A 20,526-nucleotide genomic window follows, 5' to 3' on the forward strand; every position below is an offset into this window, starting at 1 on the left:
TTCAAATACAATTGATTTATGTACCAACAGACAACAAAACACTCGTAACGTTTTATCATTTGCACCACAATAATATGCCTATTTAATTATACATATCTCTAGCCTGCCTGCTGGAAAAAAGTCTAAAATTTGAATTGATTTTTTTTTGTATAAAACTCAATGGCCACCTATCTTCGATACAATCCTGGGCAGCTCACAACAGGCAATAACAACATAACAAAACATAAACGTTTCTCACAAAACCCTAACAAGAAACACATCGGGTTTCCTCTCATGGTGCCACAATATCCTCCACACTTGCTGGGCTCATTTTTTCCCCTAGCCTGGTGGACTTGACTGCCTCCTAGAAGGTTGTTCCAAAAGGGTGGGGCAGCTATGGAAATAGTCAAGATCACACCAGATGGTACCATTTAAGAGAAGGACTTGGCGGGATGGGCAGATACTCCCAGGGAGATGTGGTCTTGTAGATGAACTGGCCCCACGGTATAGAGGCTTTAAAGGTGATAATCAGCACTTTGAATTTTAAAGTCTTCATAATAAAAGTTCTTTTAATTTTTCCTTAAAAAGAGAATATTTTTGCAGCTCAGGGTTGAAAGGAAGGGGTCCTCGATGCTCTCTGAACATGGTTGCTTTCTTGCAGATTTTTCATTATCCAAACTAGGTAACACCATAAATGCTACCGGTAGCTTCATTACCCAGTTTGGGTAATGAAATGTCTGCAAGGAAACAACTAAGCTCAAAAAACATCAAGGACCCCTCTTCCTTGAACACAAGCCATCAGCAAACTATGAACAGGAGTTATTCTCTCTGTGCTTAATAGCTTGATAGGTAAGGTGAATTCTGAACTGATTTTTTTTCAGTGGTTTCAATGCAGGCTATACCATATTCTCCCCTTTTAATTGAGAAATTCACACCATGAACTGCTAACATTTAAAGTCCTGGTTGTTGAGAAAAGATTTTCAGTTTAAGAAGAATTTTTTGCTGACAATGCAGAAATGAGACATGAATATAGACAACTGCTTAGCAAATGAAAATTTGCCAAATTATATACAGAATTTTGAACACGTATGTATCCCAACACTAAAAACATAGATGAACAATCCATTATTCCACCCATTTCTGCCAAGTCAAGAAGAATTCCTGACTGAGATCTGAATCCAGGTCTGTCTGACTTGCACAGCAGATATCCATTATAACTAGTCAACCCACAATCTGTTGGGTCATTGGTTCAGAGGTATTTCCTCATGTAAATAGAGAAACAGAATGACCATGGACAGCCAAAAAATCACTGAGAGTGGGAATGACTTCCAACTTCCTTCTGGCTTATAGGAAGCTGGTAAGGAGCCTTGGAAATGATGTTCACGTGATGGCTGACCACGGCAGAGCAGCAACACTGAACTTCATCAAAAATTTCCCAAATTGTTATTCCAAGGGAATTATGGTTCCCAGATCTTGGATGCATTCTGTAAGGTACATCTGAGGTATGTTGATACAAAAATTGTTGTCCTGTGATGCACCATTTCACTCAATTGAAAGTCACATACAATCAAAGAAGACAGATTTGGTAGATTACAGATTGTTATAATACTACAGTAGAAGTGTATGAAGTGCTGACAGATAAGCTCCAAAAATAAACTTCCTAAAATGCAAGTCCAAAATATATATCCACAGAGGAGGATCTCTGTTGGTCCACTACTTAAAAACCTTGCTTTGGGATGGATTACTTCCCAGGGGTGGGATTCAAATTTTTTAACAACCGGTTCTGTAGGCGTGGTTAGGTAGGGGTGGCCATGTGACTGGGTAGGCATGGCTCTTTTTTTGCAGTAACCCCCCCATTTTTTTGTCCTTTTGGGCCTGAGAGAAGCCTCCTAGGGGAGCATTTTTGCTCCCAGAAGGCTTCCCTGGGGCTCAGGAAGGAAAAAAAACAGGGCCTGGGGGGAATGCAGCACCCCCACGCTCCATTTTGGGGCCTTCTGGGCCTCAGGGAAACCTCCTGGGGGGTGTTTTTTCTCTCAGGAAGCTTCCCTGGGGCCCAGGAATGCAAAAAATGGGAGTGTGGGGGACGGGCTGTGCCCCTCCTCCATTTATTGCCATCCTGGGCCCAGGGAAGCCTTCTAAGTAAGACAGCGAGGGGGAATCCTGGCACAGCTGATCATAGGAACAGCTGTTTGTCGGGAGGGGGAAAATACCTTAAGGAGTGACTGGGCAGGGAAGAACACAGTCAGTCATGTTGGGCATGCGCACGATGTTGCGCATGAGCGCTAAGGACTGACTGGGCAGAGAGGGGAGGGGCGGGTGGAGAGGGGCGGGGCCAGCAAGGGCACGACTTGCTGGTTCTCTGAACCACGCAGATCCATAACAACTGGTTCTACAGAACTGGTCCAAACCGGTAGAATCCCACCCCTGTTCCTTCCTCTCAGAAAAGTTGAGTAACTCTGGGAAAGACACAGAGAGTAGTTTCCTCTGAGAATGGGCAATTCTTTATGTGCTTGAAAAGGGAAATCTGTCTTGGATGAAGTGTTCCTACAGTTCTAATTCACAACTAGGACATAGCTAAAACTAGAAGTTAAGGAACAAGCTGTACAGATGGTTTTTTTCAGACTGATAAGCAAGCAAAAGAGATCTTGATGTTTTGGGTATCCCTTTCTACTCTTTAAAACCTTTCTTTGGGAATTGTAAAATGATAGAGCAGCTTAATTGTCCACCAGTATTTAAATTACCTTTATGAGGACAACATCGAAATGGATATATAACAAGCTAACTTCAATTTCCTTTATTTACAGATTAGATTATTTATGCCCACCCCATAAATAACCCTGCCATTTTCAGAGCATATTAATTAAAACACCCAAAGAGCAATTGCAGGCATTTAACATCATTTTCATTAAGCTGTTTCCATTTGTGCTGCATTTATTACTCTTATTCCTAAGTGAAGTAATCTTGACAAAAGAAATCTATTAGCTCTGGAATGACTAACTGCACACTGTGACACTTGACTAGACAACGCTGAGAAGAAATTCAATAAATTGCTGCTTTGGGAATTTGTTCTAATGGACTGCAAAAGCTGGCAGGCTAGTGCACTAATACAGTGTGTGTGTGTGTGTGTGTGTGTGTGTGTGTGTGTGTGTGTGTAGAAAGATAATAAACTATAATACTGGGTTACCGTCAGAAGCTAAAGGAAGATTTATTTATGTTTTCTGGCTAATTTTGCACTTTCAGGCAACTGGTCACCTGAAACTCAATGCTCCTCTTGTGGTCCACTACACAACACTGCTTGGTCACAGGTTGGTATGCAATAAGCTAGGGAACCCTATTCCTTGGCTTACTTTTCCTAAAAAGCACCTGATTTAATTCTTTAAAAATGGTAGAATTTATCTAAGCAAAGGCAGTAAAATACATACATACATACATACATACATACATACATACATACATACATACATATCAAATTCTTTCACACCAAGATGCCTAGGGTATATATTCAGGTTTATTTTTAAAAGTTAATGAAAAGAAGGGAGAAAAGATAGAAGAGAAAAATGGGGATTGTAGGAGATTGTAGAATGTGGCTACCATGTAAAATTAAGAAGCAGATGAGTCTGAGTAAGATAGATTACCCAAGAAAATCAAGTTGCTTTTAATCTCCTCAGTGTGATAGATCATATACAAGCATTAAAACTGTGCAAATTATTTCCACATTATGGGCACATGCAGACATAATCAGGATCAAATGGGCTGCCTACTTGAATCTGGGCAAGTATGTCTGGAGAAAAGAAATGAATTGAGAGAATTAGACCTAAAAAAGCTTAGTGAGCATATGTATGGCTCACCAATTTTAGGAGATCACTTCCAACTTTCCTAATTATGACCATCATTTCTGACATGAACCATATTTGTAAGCCAGTGAGATATTGCAACAACTACAGATAGTCTTTGCTTAGCTACCACAAGTGGAACCAGCAACTCAGTCATTTAGTGAGATGGTTGCTAAGTGAAATAGTTTTCAGACCTGTGTCTGATGTTCAGAAACCATCAAAGGTTGCAAATATGACCTCCTGATTAAATCCCAATGATCCAAGAGCCGCGGTAGCACAGTGGTTAGAATACAGTTCTGCAGGCTACTTCTGCTGATCACTAACTTCCAGCAGTTTGGCAGTTTGGGTCTCACCAGGCTCCCAGTTGACTCAGCCTTCCATCCTTCCGAGGTCAGTAAAATGACGACCCGGATAGTTGGGGGCAATATGCTGATTCTGTAAACCGCTTAGAGAGGGCTGTGAAGCACTATGAAGCGGTATATAAGTCCAAGTGCTATTGCTATTGCTATACGCAACTGCCATTCAACTAACGTAAGCATTGCAGGAAAGAGTTGTCTTGGCGAGAAATTCAATAAATAAATGAAATAACAAAGCCTGAATAACAGAATTTTCAAAAGGAAAATTTTCTGCATCCACTGTTTCCATAATTAACACATTTGGTTTTCGAAGGGCTTTGAAAAAACGTTGTGCAGCAATGTACAGAAGAGTATCTGCAATTAAATTATCCAAAGACAAAGATAATGGTCTTTGCCAAAAGCGTACATTGCATAATAGGTCCTTTGGTGGACACAAGACAGAACAGGTAAAATGTTTTAAGTATCTTGAAGCAATATTCCACACTTCTGGGAACATGAAAGCCAAATGGAACACGTAGCGCTTGGAGCTCAGAGGCTATTCTGAAATTCTTTCACACAAAAGGAGGTGCTAGAACCTGCTGCCATCAAAATACCTCTGGAAAAATCCCTGCCGCAGCTGTCTTATGGTGCATAACGTGGCTCTTATCCAATTACAGACTACGCATATTGATGCAAACAGCAATTTTCCAGTTGGATGTCTCCCAAATGCTGGAAATCAGACTTTAGAGGCAGAAACATGAGTTGGGCTACTAACTGCCTACTGCTACTTGAAGCAGTTTTCCCCCCCACACATTTGGTCTCACAGGTATCCTTGATAACTTTCAATCTAGATGGAAGCAAGGTGTGACTCTAAAGTTTTGCTCCTGGGTGTTCCCTGAATTTTGAGCAAGCCAAAGCACTTGAGCATGCCTTAAGTACAAAACACTAGCAAATTGAGGTTTTTCTGAAAGAATTAACTTCACAAATGGAGAAAACTCAAGAGTGGGTTACACGCCTCTAAGGACAGCTTGCCAGCTATTGTTTCTTTCTTCTATTTCCCAAATGGACAGCATTTCTAAAAATTAAATTTGATATGCTTCCATCGGCAGTCCTATAGGGCAAAATCTGAAATATCTCCTCTAAGGAATACATTGACTTATCTGTATTAGAAATGATAGAAAATGGTGCTTGTGTTTTCCTCTATTGCACTAAACATTTTACACCTTCCCTCTTGCATTTTCCAAGTTGATTAGAGCAATTTTATGTTCCCCTATTGCTATCAGACAAAAAAAAAAAGACTTCATTAAATAGAATGTGGCAAAGTCCTGTGTGATGGCATGCGGAGTCTCATACATGATAATATCTAGTTCACCTTTGTGAATTGCCTTTTGACAGCTGCTCACATTATAATTTTTATGTTCTACAGTATTTTTGAACTGTAAATGAGCATGTGTGTGTGTATATACAGCTTTGATTATGCTGGTTATTCTTTAGTAAGTGATTTATTGTTTTTATATTACTGCTTATTATAGTTATGCATTCTACCTGGCTGGCCTTTAGCTGTACTAAAGTAATAAAGTAAACCTGGAACTTGCTATTATGTGCTGGGTTAATGGCAGTGAAGACACTGGTTTATATGTGCAATAATTATCTGAAATGAAGATGCTGGTGAATTTAAGAGAATGCTTACTCTCAAAAGAAAGAGAAACACCCCCCCAAGAAAATATTCTTTCTCTCCCTCTCCCTCCCTCTCCCCTCTCTTTCTGTGTGTGTGTGTGTGTGTGTGTATGTGTGTGTGTGTGTGTAAAATCCTATATTTCCCTACCTCATTGAACTATGGTACTATGCTATACTGCACTGTACTGTATTATACTATTACTATATAATAAAATACAATACAATATTGTGCATGTATATACAGACAGGGGTGCGATTCAAATTTTCTAACAACCAGTTATGTGGGTGTGGCTTACTTGGTGGGCGTGGCTTGGTGGTCATGTGATTGGGTGGACATGGCTTGGTAGTCATGTTATTGGCTGGGCGTGGGCAACTCAATCACATCGAAGCACGCATCTCCTTGCCTGGCCTCTCATGATTGTGGGGATGCTGCAAACAGTCGTAAGTGTGAAAAATGGTCATAAGTCACTTTTTTCAGTGCCATTGTAACTTTGAATGGTCACTCCACACAAGCAAAGTACCAGCAAAGGAGGGAAAAATAACTCCAGAGAAGTTCCTGAGACAGGAAGTCTAGTCCTGCCAAGAATGTAATAAGGGTTAACCGAGAGGCAGTTTCTGTAAGCAACACCAGAATGTTTCCTTCCTGCCTTCCTTACAGGATTAGGCCAGTAATTTCTTCTAACAATCAGTTCTCCAAATTGCTTAGAATATTAACAACTGGTTCTAGCGAATAGGTATGAACTGGCAGAATCCCACCCCTGTATACACACACACACACACACACACACACATATACATATACACACACATACATCAGAGAGATAGATTAATATATGGTTGCAAAATCAATCACGTGTTGCAAATGGTGATCACATGATTTCAGCCTTTCCAGGTAAACCGGACAGGAAAGATAATTAACTAATTCTAATTTACCATAAGGCTACATTAACAGAATCTTGCAAATCTGGAGGTATAAACTTCCTGCCACCACTTTTAATTGCTTGATCCATTGGAGTGGATCCTTCCTAAGTTTCTCTCTCTGACTGTTAAGCCACTGGGGGCTCCTGCCTCTCTTGTTTGACTATTTCTCTTGTCTGACTGGATAGCATCTTTGCCCCTTGCCCCCCAAGGTCATTCACCCATCCCATCTGATGTTTTGCCTGGCAACTACGACTGAAACTGCCAAAGCTGTCATTGTGTCATTGTAAATTGGCATGGTTATGTGATGTCACACCTTATGACCACGTTGCTAAATGATGCAGTTTCCTCTTGATCCCAACTGGTATAGTTATCCAAGGACTACCTGTATGTTATTGAAACTGGCTAAACTAACTGAATCTTGTAAATCTGAGTTTGCTTCACAGTGCTTTCCAGCCCTCTCTAAGCAGTTTACAGAGTCAGCATATTGCCCCCAACAATCTAAGAGATGAGCAAGGGGCCGAGGTACAGCTAAATATGGAAGGAAAAAAAAAGACAAGATGTCCAGTATAGGTATACCAAAGGGTTAAATTCATCAGGCAAGTAGCCTCCCTAATTTTCCAGGCCATTCGAGCTTTGCTACAATGGTGCCTGAAGGATCTTCTTCCTCTTTACTTTGCTTTCATCAGCTCCTTCCATTTTCATCAGTAGTATAAGACGACCCCTCCTCCCTCCCCAATCCACAATAATTATTTTAAGGAAAAAAAAGGGAGATATAAAATTTGACCCGTGGATGTTGCGGATGCTAATTAAATGCAATCTTCATGCTCAGAGAGAGTGCATGTATAAATATCTGCCTGGATAGCACTGTGAAGGGCAGATTGCTGTAACAGATTTGGTCTGATTAAGGAGTCCAGTTTATGCCCTTCCAGTGTGTTGTAAATATCGCTATAAGCAGGTATGAATGACAGACTATCTATAAATAATCCCCTGTAGTACCACTTGTAACACTAATTACTTAGCCTCCTGCAAGCAGCAGGATATGCTTGCCTGTCAAAAAATGGCCGAACTGGAAGTTTATAATATACTGAAGGGTTATAATCTGTGCATTTTTCAAAGAAGTCATTTGTGTGCAGAACACAGAGGGAAATTAATATGCTCTATCTTGGTTATCCTTTCGGAAAATGTTCACTTACACATTCTCTTCCATCTGTGGAATGTGATCAGAAAATTTACTCCGAATTCGGCATGATTTACTGATTACAAGAACTGTGTTGGCAATGACAAAAATAGGTTGGAAGGGCTGGGCAGAATAGTAACACTAAATCAGCCATTTCCCAAGTAGGGTTTTTAGCAGGAGTTGCTGGAACAGTTTTTCAAAAATTCCAACTTAATAGCCTCTGCCTGTGAGTAAGCATCACTGGTCTACTGGATATGGTCATTATGATAATATGCTGGCAGCTCAGTTAAACAAGGCTGATCTGTGGGAAAATCCTGGGGGTGAAATCAGTGTTAAGTCAAAGCCACAAAATCATACCACTCTACAGAGTCTTTGTGCTGTGAAAAAAAAAGAAAAGAGATGCACATCATTATTGCAAGTCAAATTGCAAAATTTTGGAGAAAGGAGAAATGAGAAGCTCTTGTGTTTTGTTGTTTCTAATGCCTGTTACCTGGGTAGCATACGACTGGAATTGATTTTGGTTTGTCTCCTTCCTTAATATTCTCACTTCCATTTGGAACTGCAATCAAGACTAGGGAATTGCATTTGCTCGTTTTATGTTCTAGGTGAAAAGCTGAATTACACACATTCAAAACAAATAATGCATTTTAGGTTGCATTCTTAACATATGAGAACTGGTGGAGTAAGAGGGTTAAGGGTTTCAACTGGAAAACATAGCTGAAATACACATGCCAGTAATCTATTCATTAGGTAACTTTTAGCTATTCACTATCCCCTTCACACAAGTGGAGTAAATAATGCCATCTAGAAATCAGAGTCACTTGTACACTTATGCTTATCTCTTAGATCAAGCAAATTCAAAGATCAAGTATCCAAGTGAGGACTTTCATGCCTGAATGTAGTTAGAAATTAGAAAGGTAGACATTATTCTGAAAATATAAAAAGGATGTACATCAGAGAAAAAGTCAGAATGAGTGTGTGGCAAACATATTGTGCCAGTTAATTCTATCTTCTTCTTTGATAAGTGTTACTAGCAAAGTTGATAATGCTGTAGATACAAGATATAATGTAGGGGTTTCACAAAACCTTTGACAGAGTGTTTAATTATACTGTGCTTAACAGAATGGTCTGGATCAGGGGTATCAAGCTCACATCATCACAGCAGCATCACATGACGTATCACAATTCCCCCCTTTCGCTAAACTGGGTGTGGGCATGGCTAATGCGTGATGCATTTGGCCTGCAGGCTGTGAGCCCTGGTCTAGATACTACTGTTAGACTGACGCACAACTGGCTGAATCATTGCACCAAAAAGTGAACACGAAGGACTCCATTTCTATACAAAAAAAAAAGAGGGCTGGGGTGGGGTGGAGGGAAACATATAAGATCCCTTCTCCTCCAAAAGTCATTCCAACCTGCCCTCTGAAATTTCTGCTAAAATAACATAACTGTTGTACCCAGATCTTCTGATAAAATGTAAATATATGAAAGGGACATTCTGAATTAGACAGCTACAGCCATTCGGGGAAAAAGGATGGCTTTTCCTCAAGATCACAACCTTTCTTCAAAAATGAAATCTTTTAAGAAGATTACTTTGGCAGAATTCAGCTTAGCTGGCCTGATACAGAAAGATGACTGAAGGAAATGCAATTGACCTGTGCTATATATATGGAGGTCAAAGCCAGGTAGCTCAGCATGAGTCTCTGACCTTGTAAGTTTGTTCTGTAGTTCTGTTATCTACTTCATGCATTGCAAACAAATTGGAAGCAAACAGTGACCTTCCATTACCTTGCTTATTTACTATTACCAGTATAAAGGCTTTGGTCAGCTGGTAGAGTGTTCAATGAAGAAAATTGTGTTGTTTTTCAGAACCCAAATACTTCAAATCAAGATTTATAGTCAGATGTTCTTAAACAGAATAGAATGTGTCTGCAACTGGGGAGAAAAAGATAAACTCTCTGTATGTAATATAAATCAACAGTGAAAACATGGACTGTACCGTACTGTATGTGTTGAAATTGCCACAGCTGATTTTTTTGTGTCTGTAACCAAATAACAAACTTGTCAATTGAGAAAGAAAAGGAGATTCCAAAGGAAAAATATCTTACACAGAAACAGCAAAAAATATAGAAAGGTAATCTCATTTTAAAGATTTATATTTTCAATAAAAGTTTGCCAGGCTTTTGAAGAAAGGGATTTCATTCCAAAATTCTAATACTTTCAATAAAGTTTACTCTGCTTTTGGACAATCCAAAGCAGAATGTATTTTTCATGATCTTGTGGTAAATTCATTGTTTTGTTTCCAATAACTTCCTGTAGGCTTTTAAAAATTGACAATATTATTCTTTACATTAATCAGTTCTAATTTCTTACTTCTGCCTTCCTAGAAACTGCCTTGTGCTTATGAAAGATGCAATTACTTCTACCACAAGTATGCAATGGTTTCAAAATCATTAATTTTATAAATCCTACCTCAATGTGTACATGCACAGTATTTTCTCCCAAATTATTTTTTTTTTAAAGTTCAGGCAAAATTAATCACATATTTTAAGAATTGCTTGTGGAGAATCAAATCAGAAACATTAGAAATGTTCTTTAAGAAAAGTCATTTGATTCCAAAGCAAGTTGCTTTTTTCAAAGCCAAGACTGAATATTGTTGTATGATAACTATATCCGTACCTTTTTAGATTAAGTCTATTGTGTTTAACATGCCTGAATGCCTAAAGGAAGCATCTAACTAATCTTTGGCTGATCTTGAAAAGTTGATCAGGGCTAGACCTGTTGGTAACTAAGGTGAGAGCCCATAAAGAAAACTTGATCTGAAGGCTGAACTGAGAAACTGAAGGAATATTTTGAAGGAGTACTTCCAAACTGTTGCCAAGAATATGTCATTGGAAGCGAGGTCAAGAGACAGTATATCTTGTGAAGGACTATAGGATTGCTTATAGCAGTAAAATCAGATATTAAATTGCTCTAAAAGCATTTTTTTTTAAAAAAAAATCATCTTTAGTCATAAAGCGCACATTATGAAATGATTTAATTCAACAGATGCCTTTACTTTAAGCATTGTTAAAAAAACAAGTATATAAAATTGCCATTTCTGTCCTGGGAATGCAAAGCCCATACGTTTGATGTATAAGCTAAGCAAAAGTATCTAGGCTTTTATTTTTTTTAAGTTTAGCCATCTAGGGGCAAATAAACTAAAGCATACTGTGTGGGAAAAGGCGAGGATATACTGAGCAAAGAATTAGCTATCAGTCTTCTGAAAACAATTTAAATCAAACATTTGCCTAATTTCTATTTGTCAAAATCCATTGTCAGAAATGGACCAGAGAAAGAAGACAATACAGGTGTCCTCAACTTACAACCATTCTTTAGTGATTGTTCAAAGTTACAATGGCACTGGGAAAAGTGACTTATCAACTGTTTTTCACACTTATGACTGTTGTAGCATTCTCCTGGTCATGTTTATCAACATTCAGATGCTCGACAAATGGCTCATATTTATGATGTCTGCAGGGTCCTAGAGTCATAGGATCACCTTTTGCAACTTGTTCAGTGACATCAACTGGAAGCTAGAATCACTTAACAACCATGTTACAAACTTAACAACTGTAGTAATTCACTTAACAACAATAGCAAGAAAGGTCATAAAATGGGAGAAAATTTGTTTAACAACTGTCTTGCCTAGCAACACAAATTTTTGGGCTCAATTGTGATCATAAGTTGAGTATTAACTGTAAAATGTTAGTACTGAAACTTGTACTGTAAAATCTTTCCACTTTGTAAGAAATAAGCATCTTACATTCCTAATCTTAAATGCTCCCACTTTCCCTTTCTGATATTGTTCGTGTTATCACCAGCAGCTATGTTGCTGGCTTCGAAGACTGGTGGACTAGTGAAATTCACTTTTTTTATAATGGAAAGATGATTTAATTCCATATCTATTCATTTCAGAACAGACACATCAAAACTTCTAACACAGCTGTCAGTTTCAAGGATAAAACTCTGAATTCTTGATGGAGTAGTTATGACAACAACATTCTTATAGGTTTTCTTAAACAGAAGGAATAGGTACTAAAAGTGTTTTAATATAATCCCTGGGAAACTGTTCTAAATCTTAATGCCTAGTGTAGATCATTGAATTGTCCTGCCTCTCAACGCTTACAGATTTTCAAATTACAGATTTTCAAATTACAAAGTACAGTCTTCACCAGAGCTTAATTTTATTGAAGAAAACAATACCAAATATGTTCTCAATCCCGCCCCACAATGCTCTAGGGGAGGAGAAATAAAGATTTCCAACATTGCTATTTCTTCTTTATCAAACAGATTACAATATACGGCTCTTTTTAAGCGTTTCATAAGAGAAGCTTCCTATCTTGAACAACAAAGAAACAGGAAAGCCAGAATTTTACCCCTCACTTTGTTTCAGAATAAGGATTTTAGATCAGTAACCCAGATGTGTTGGTGGCTACAGAAGTGATTAGGAATACTGGGAATGTTAGTTTAGTACATCCGGGGTCCATAAGATTGGAGAAGGCTAATTTAGGTGTTTAGTACATGTAGGGATGTAGTGAAACTACTCATCAGTTAGACTTATCAACAACTTTTCACACATATCTTATTCTGAACAAAAATAAAATTGGAGAGTGATACAGGAACACCGGATGTGCAGAATGGTTTGTAGTTGGTAAGTTATTGAGCAAATCATATTTCTACTGGAAGGATATTCACATTTCCACAACACAGTCTGTTAAAAGGCCTTCCTGCACAAATTCAAGCACACTACAATACTACAAGTCCCATTCTCCAGAAATTTCCTTCAAAAGCGTGGTAACTTCATAGACATACTTATAAACTTTCTTCTACTGTTTTTTTTCCTCTGCACTCACCAGGTTTTGGTTTGAGACATTAATGAATGAATGAAGTGCTTAGAGTGGGATAACACAATTTGCCTTCCAACCCCTCTGTCCCCAAAGCGTATTTTCCTTCTATAATAGCAAACTTTTGCAAATTTCAATTCCACTGGTCTAAAAGACCAGTCAGCCTTTCTCTACCCTCTCAGTTGTTGTTGACATTCCAGTTGCCCAAGAGACTCTTACCTAAAATAGGATACCACAAAAATCATGTAAAACAACCAGAGGGCTTAGTGGTACAACAGCAGGAAACACGATAGGTTTGTTTAGGACCCAACACTTCTTTATGTGGTTGACCTAATAGCCACAGACCACCAGAGAAGAGTTTGTCACTTTTGAGAGCATCTCTGAAATTGAGTGGAAAAGCCTGAATTCCTTGCACAAATTTGATACCTTTAGTGAAAATCACTTGATTTTTTTTACAGGTTTTTTTAAAGACGTAACTCACTAGTGTCACAAGCTAGCCACCATTCAATTACTAAAGACTAAACTCATGCAACCTGTGATCCATTCACAGGTTGGCTGTCTAGTCTCTGTGTATGGTAGCCCATTAAAGCTCATCAAGACTTCTGGATTTGCCCTCTGCCTAGAACTGTTCAGCATTTAGAACATACATTGTATTTGACAGTAAATTAACGTTGTTGATCAAATTCTGCAATGTTTAAGACTGAGTTATGTAAGTAACTAAAGTGGACTGACTATTCATGCAATACTTTTCTTACTAGATCAGACACAATTGACTGGTGAACACCACCATATTTATGCCCCCCCCATCACTTCAACATACTACATGGTGAGATGACCAAGGTGTGAACAGCTGTCTGAAGGGCTTCCCAGTCTAAGAATACGTATAACTGGCACACAAGATGAGCCTGTGCAAAGGCTCTCTTAGCCTCAGGGGAATGTCATTAGAACACAGAATAACAGAATTTGAAGGGACCTTGAAGATCTTCCAATCCAACCTCCTCAAGCAGGAAACCTTATACCATTTCAGACAGATAGCTTTCCAGTCTCTTCTGAAAAGCCTCCAGTGATGGAGCACCCACAACTTCGGAAGGCAAAGCCATTACACTAGTTAATTGTTCTCACCGCTAGGAAATTTATACTTAAGAACATTAGTGTAAAATATATTGGTCTTTCTGCAAAATAAAAATGAATATATATATCTATATCGTTTTATCCTTGTGTATCTCAGAAAATGAATGAAAAGAAATCTTAAATATATATGAAATTGCACTGCAAATAAGCAGAAACTTCTTTTATCAGTTGGAACAGAACAGCTGCTTTGGCATTCAATTATAGGTTCACTAAGAGATGGGCTCAAAAACCAGGCATTTTTTTTTGATTTGCTAGCCTGACATGGGCAATCAGAGATGAAACATATTGTTTAACTGGGCACAGCAACAATCCCTCCTAAGAAACCACCTTTCTCTGCTGTCTATACTTTTCTGAGACTAATGTTTTAAAATGAGGGGAATCAACAGGAACTAATAATCGGAGGCCCAAATGTTCTCTGTCCAAGTATTCACTCTGCAGTGAATTCCACATCTGTGCTGAAAAGCTGAGTGCCAACTCAAGCAATTTATATAAGTAGCATGACTAAGCCAACATTGGTTTTATTTAGAATTTTGTTTCTGGGAATGACTTTTTCCCTTGTTTTACCTGTTATTTCCCTATCTGAGGTAACCCCTTTTTAAAATTGAGAAACAGGGCCAGGTTATTTGAAAAATAAATTTCTTATTAAAGCCTTTCTAATAAATAAAATTGCCACGGCTGCCCTTTATGTTTTCAAAATGTTCATAAGATTTTATTAATTTCTGGGCTTTGGGCAGGACCATCTTTTCTATTTTTCTCAGAGATGGGCTATAGGGACTAATATTAGGTGGTTGAAAAATTTTCTCCTGCATTGATTAGGGTGTGTTAGGAGATTCTTCCTGACTCTTAGCAGCCTATTGAAATGTTTTTATTAGGGGAACCTCTGGAGGAAGAGATCAACCATTAGGGGTTAAATCATTTTCCTCTGTGTGTGTGTGTACACACACACACACACACACACACACACACACACACAAGGCACTAATTAATAATTAATGCATTGCTGAACCAAGGCATAGACACTGCTTACATACCTATTACAATCAATATATGAACTAACAAATGGTGACAATTTGCCTTAATGATCTTAAAGTGGAAATCAACATAGAGGGAGGTGTACAAGAAGATGATATAATATCACCTATTTCATAAACTGGATTGGGCAAAAGATGGAATAAAAATCAAAGGTGCCTATTTAAATCACTTAAGAATTGCAGATGATGTTCTCTTCTCACAACATCCAGAAGAGCTACAAAGAAACATACAAGAGCTGCACAAAACAGGAGAACCATTTGGCTTAAAAATAGAATAGAATAGAATAGAATAGAATAGAGTAGAGTAGAGTAGAGTAGAGTAGAGTAGAGTAGAGTAGAATACTTTATTGGCCAAGTGTGATTGGATACACAAGGAATTTGTCTTGGTGTAAATACTCTCAGTATACATAAAAGAAAAGACACATACAAAGATAAACCTAAAAAGAGCCAGGCATTCAGCAAGCTAAGCATAATTTTCACGAAAAACTTGAACACCTGAAGAAAAAAGTTTTCAATGAGTGTGTGCTACCTGCTCTAACATATGCCAGTGAAACATGGACAGTAATCTCACAATTGATTACAAAAGCTAAGAATGGCACAAAGAGCCATGGAAAGATACATGCTCGACATTACAAGACAAGATAGATGCACATGGATTAGAGAACAAATAAAAGTATATGACATTATCAAGAGAGTAAAAGTATTTAAATGGAAACGGGCTGGTCACATAGCAAGAAGAATTGATGGGAGGTAGACGAAGGCAGTCATAGAATGGATCCCACTTGATAAAAAGCATCCATAAAAGGGGCCAAAAATAAGATAGATTGACGACATCAGCTAGTATTCTGGGCCTAAAGGGCAAAATAAAGCTGAGGACCATATTGGTTGGAAATTATATATATATATATGAAGGTTCCTTTCATACACACACACACACACACACACACACACACACACACACACGTGTGTGTGTGTGTGTTAGTTATGATCCCTTCTTACAGTTTTTATCTGAATGAGATTATATACAATGTACAGTTAGCTACTAATTGTTAGTAGATAGAAATTTCAGCCAAAAATAGTGTGTTGAATTTTAAGGTTGTTTTAAGCAAAATAAAAGTTTCTTATCTCAACGCTACACAAACTTTAGTATTAATATTACATGATATAGCACTGATTGCACTGATTGCTTCAAGGTGCAATTCAAGGTGTTTGTTTTATCCCCTTTAAGTGGCACGGGTCCAGGTTACTCGAGGAACTGTCTCACCTAATGGGACTGGCCTACCCCACCCTGTGCCAGCAGAAGAGACATGCCGCGGCCATGGAATTCTGGCTGAGTCCAGGAGAAGGTTCTTCTCTGCTGTGACTCCTGCCCTTTGGGATGTCTTGCCCCCTGGGGTGAGGTTTGCTTCCTCACTCCTGATCTTCAATAAGGGCCTGAAGATCTGGCACTGCACACCAGAACAACTAGACACAAGGACATTTTTTTTCCGAACGCCATCACTCATCAACAAATAATTCCCTCAACATTATCCAGCTATTTATTAAGTCTGTATTACTATTAATCTTCTCATCACTCCTTATCACCCATCCTCTCCCACTTGTGACTGTATGACTATAACTTTGTCCCTTGTATCCTTACGATTTATATTGATTGTTCCCTAGTATGATTTGATTGCTTATTGTACCCTATGACTATTATTAAGTATTGTACTTATGATTCTTGACAAATGTATCTCTTCTTTTATAGACACTGAGACCATATGCACCAAGACAAATTCATTGCGTGTCCAATCACACTTGAATAAAGAATTGTATTGTATTGTATTGTATTGTATTGTATTGTATTGTATTGTATTGTATTGTATTGTATTGTATTGTATTCTAAATTGTCCGTTGGCTGGGGCCTGAACAGGGGGCTCTCATGCTGGAGATACTTGATGAACCAATAGCAAATATCCCCTGCACACCCTGCTCCCTCCCTCCCTCCCCACCTTTTAGTCACGACTTGTGTTTTTACTGTTATAGATATATGTGTTTTCATGGTTTTATTGTTATTAAAGTTGTAAGCCACCAGAATTGTCTTGTGGCAAGATGGGTGGCAAACAAATTTAATACATAAATAAAAATAATTACTAACCAAAATAAGCTTGAAAACATTACCGTATATCTCTCTCTATAAAAGCGAAATACCCCTCACGCATCATCACAAAATCTCCAGCCTACAAACTTGAAATTTGGCATGTATGTTCCTCTTGGCTTCTAAGTGCTCACTAAGAAAGGATTTTTCAAAATAACCATCAGAGCATTAATATTTGTATATTATTATTAACACGCTCTGATGCTAAGGAGTTCTACTCCCCGTCCCCACCTGAAAAAAAATCTGTTCCAAATGCAAAACACAAGCAGAGGAGAAGAATTTCAGTTTCAGAGCAGCAAGCAGCTTTAGTACAGAAGAGTTGAGCTAGGCTCCTTGCTGTCTCCTTCTTGCTCACGCAGCAAATACTGTATCAGTTTCCAAATAGCCCTCAACTCTCTCACACACTTACAAGATGCTATCCAGATGAATACCAATGGATGCTGGTAGGCAGCGGCAGAATTTTTTCCTCCCCCAAAACTAAGCCCTATCACATAGTTTCGTAGCGAAGCATGAGTATCGAGATAGTCTTTTATATTTGAAGACATATGCTTACATTTAAGAAAAAAGTGTTAGGAGACAGAGTTAGAATGTTACTTTAACTGTGAAGGGAATTATTGTTAATGAAAAGCATGGTAAGCCAAGAATTTTGAAATTCTGGATTCAGTACTGAACAAGAAATGAGCAAGTACTTGTTACTCTCATAACTTATTAAGTCTTTGGAACAGTTGGTACAGCTAACTGGTCATGGTTTGTTTAACATCTCATTAAATAGGATTTTCACTTCTAGAAGAATGAGCCAGAAAAAGGAGACAGTCTATTACAGTCTATTACTGCAGTTGAGAGAAATGGGAGCACCTGCAAAAACTTCTTATGCATAGCTGAGCCAAGATCCTTAAGAGTTCTGATGTGGCAAATCAATCAAAGGTATTATTAATAATGTAATTTTGCTTATTGCTAACAATAGTGACTAATATTGATAATGGAATGTTACTGTTCTCTTTCCTCAAATACTTGTTTATAGTTTATAGATATTAATAATGTGTGATTATAATGTATCTTTGGATTAAAATGATTTTCTTATTTTGTTAACTTCTTAAATGTGATCTGATTATATTACTTTTTATTGCTTACCCAAATCACTACTGGACAAACTTTGGTTTGACTTTGGAAAGAAATAATTCCATGACTATGGTAAGAATAAAACTGATGTTAGTTTAGACCAAGGGTTCTTAGAATTTACCACAGACTGATTCAGTAAAATATAAGTCGCAGGGGATAGTAGCATTTTCACTAATACAAAACATAATGCATTCATTCATTTATTTTATTTCCTTCTTCAATTTACATAATTGCCATCTCACATGAATGTTTATTACAATTGTTCCAATTCATATTTATAGATATTATTGGTTGCAGAAACAAATATCAGTACTTTACTTATATCTATATATTTATTTAAAAATCTGATCTTTTGCATGTTTATTTGGAAAGGAAAGGTTAGTCAATTTAATAGGATTTAATTTTAGGCAAATGTATGTATGAATGCAGTCTAAAAATCTTAGCACTAGTTTTTTTAAACGATTACTTACATTTTTGCCTCATTCTCTTTAATGTAAATCAATGATATCTCCCTAAGCCTAAAACCTTTTCTCCCTATTCCTCTCCAATTTGCACTGCTTGTTTTGCTTGGGGAAATTTTACATGGTAGTTCACCAGTCAATAAAACATTCATTGTATTCTGTGCAATGCAAACTCTTTGTACTTTGTGGGTTATAAGTTATTTGTCAAAGCAGGGAAAGAGGGGAAAAAAAACACAATTGCTTTATTAAATGTTGAAAGAAGAAAAGAGTAACAGAAACATTTTAATCCACAACAAGAAGAGATAAAAACTAAAAACAAAATAAATCTAAACAAACCCCCATGTTTGTCCCTGGAGCATTAAAACCAAACCTCAGAAATGTCACTCAAAGCAATCCAGTCTGACATCTGGAATTCTAAAATTCCTATGGGGCTTGAGGAAGCCTTTTTAGTGTCAAGATGAAGGAATGTCTGGTGGCTGTTGCTGCACCCTACAAATCTGCTTAACACCATGCCTATAATTTGTTTAAAGGATACTTACTTTAAAGAAAGTGAATAGTCATGCTTGCTTGTTTGGCTGTTCCTCACTAGATAACTACATTCTTTACACAAGCGCAAGAGGTTTTCTGCATCTGTCCGACTGATTGCTCCATGATACCATCTGCAAAAAATACAAGCAATTAACACCTAGAATAAATTCACTTTTAGAGTTTTTTTAAAGACATTCCACTGTACTATATGATATGCAAGACAAAGCAAAGCAACTTTGAGATATGTGTACTGGGTTGCAGCCCTGCAGACTCTCCACAAAATATCACTTTAATGTCAGTTTCTGTTGCCCTATGTTTCCCTGCACCATGTATCAGCAACTTACATTTGTTTTTCCAGTGGAATAGTTGGATCCACTCTCTCCCCCAAGATTCCACAGAATTCTGGACTACCATGTTTGATAGGTTTGAAGCCTCCCCCAGGTGCCCGAAGCTGTCGGCGCCGATCACTTGAAGATGGAGAAGGTGAAGATTGCCTTATCTCTCCTCCGTTGAACTGGGCTGTAAGATATGTTCAAGCAAACCATTACTTCCAAATTAGCAAATACCCAAAGAATTTTAAATATTGATCAGAAATAATGGATTTTAAAACAAATAAAAATATAGTGTACACTGTACTCTATGCCATACTATGCTATGCTAATGTAGTTGCCCCTCTCATTATAGGGACTCTGAGCAACGTTTAAATGGAAGCCACAATATGAAACCATTAAAACATGACATTCAAAACAGATAACTCAAAAAGGAATCTCAAAAAGATGAGCGTAAAAGCAATGATAACATAATATAACATAAGCTATCACACAATGCAATATAAGAGCAATCTACCCAGGCTTCACTAACTTCATGAACACCCTGCTTGGAGAAACAATCAGATTTTCAATATTTTCTGGAAGATCAAGTGGGATTGGGCTCAATCTGATCTCAGATGGTAAGTTGTAACCAATCTGACCTCCTTGGCTGATAGTTCTTCACTCCATCAAGTGAAACAAAGCAACATTTCAAAAGTATGGTTTTATTTATTCATTTTTGTATAACAGCAGGCTGGCTTGGGATTTTAGGAGATGTATTCCCAAGACACCAAGGTCATGTCAGGTTGCAGAAGACTGATTAGCTGGCAGAAAACCAGCCCTCCAACTGCTCTTCCTGAGCCTCTATTTCCTGGCTGTACTTATCCCCCAAAGCCACTTATAAAAATACTTGATTGTTTTTGTTCTCTGCTGCCTCATCTAGTTGCCTTCTTCTGTTATATGCTGGCAGAGCTATGCTGGCAGAACAGGTTCAAATAAATAA

At 37.9% G+C, this 20,526-nt stretch overlaps 1 protein-coding gene across 1 annotated transcript in view; it reads right to left on the reverse strand.

Moving 5' to 3' along the window:
* SHB (SH2 domain containing adaptor protein B) overlaps positions 1-20,526 on the reverse strand; it is a 93,507-nt gene that overhangs the window by 17,121 nt on the left and 55,860 nt on the right. The window contains exons 3-4 of the mRNA XM_087926334.1: positions 19,560-19,734; positions 19,227-19,346 (exon numbers count right to left, since the gene is read on the reverse strand). Of these exons, the coding sequence (XP_087782460.1) occupies positions 19,227-19,346; positions 19,560-19,734 (295 nt within the window). The remainder of the gene's footprint in view (positions 1-19,226; positions 19,347-19,559; positions 19,735-20,526) is intronic.

Source organism: Pseudonaja textilis, chromosome 2, assembly GCF_049901715.1.
Source record: "Pseudonaja textilis isolate UNSWEBS1 chromosome 2, rPseTex1.2, whole genome shotgun sequence".
Taxonomy (NCBI): domain Eukaryota; kingdom Metazoa; phylum Chordata; class Lepidosauria; order Squamata; family Elapidae; genus Pseudonaja; species Pseudonaja textilis.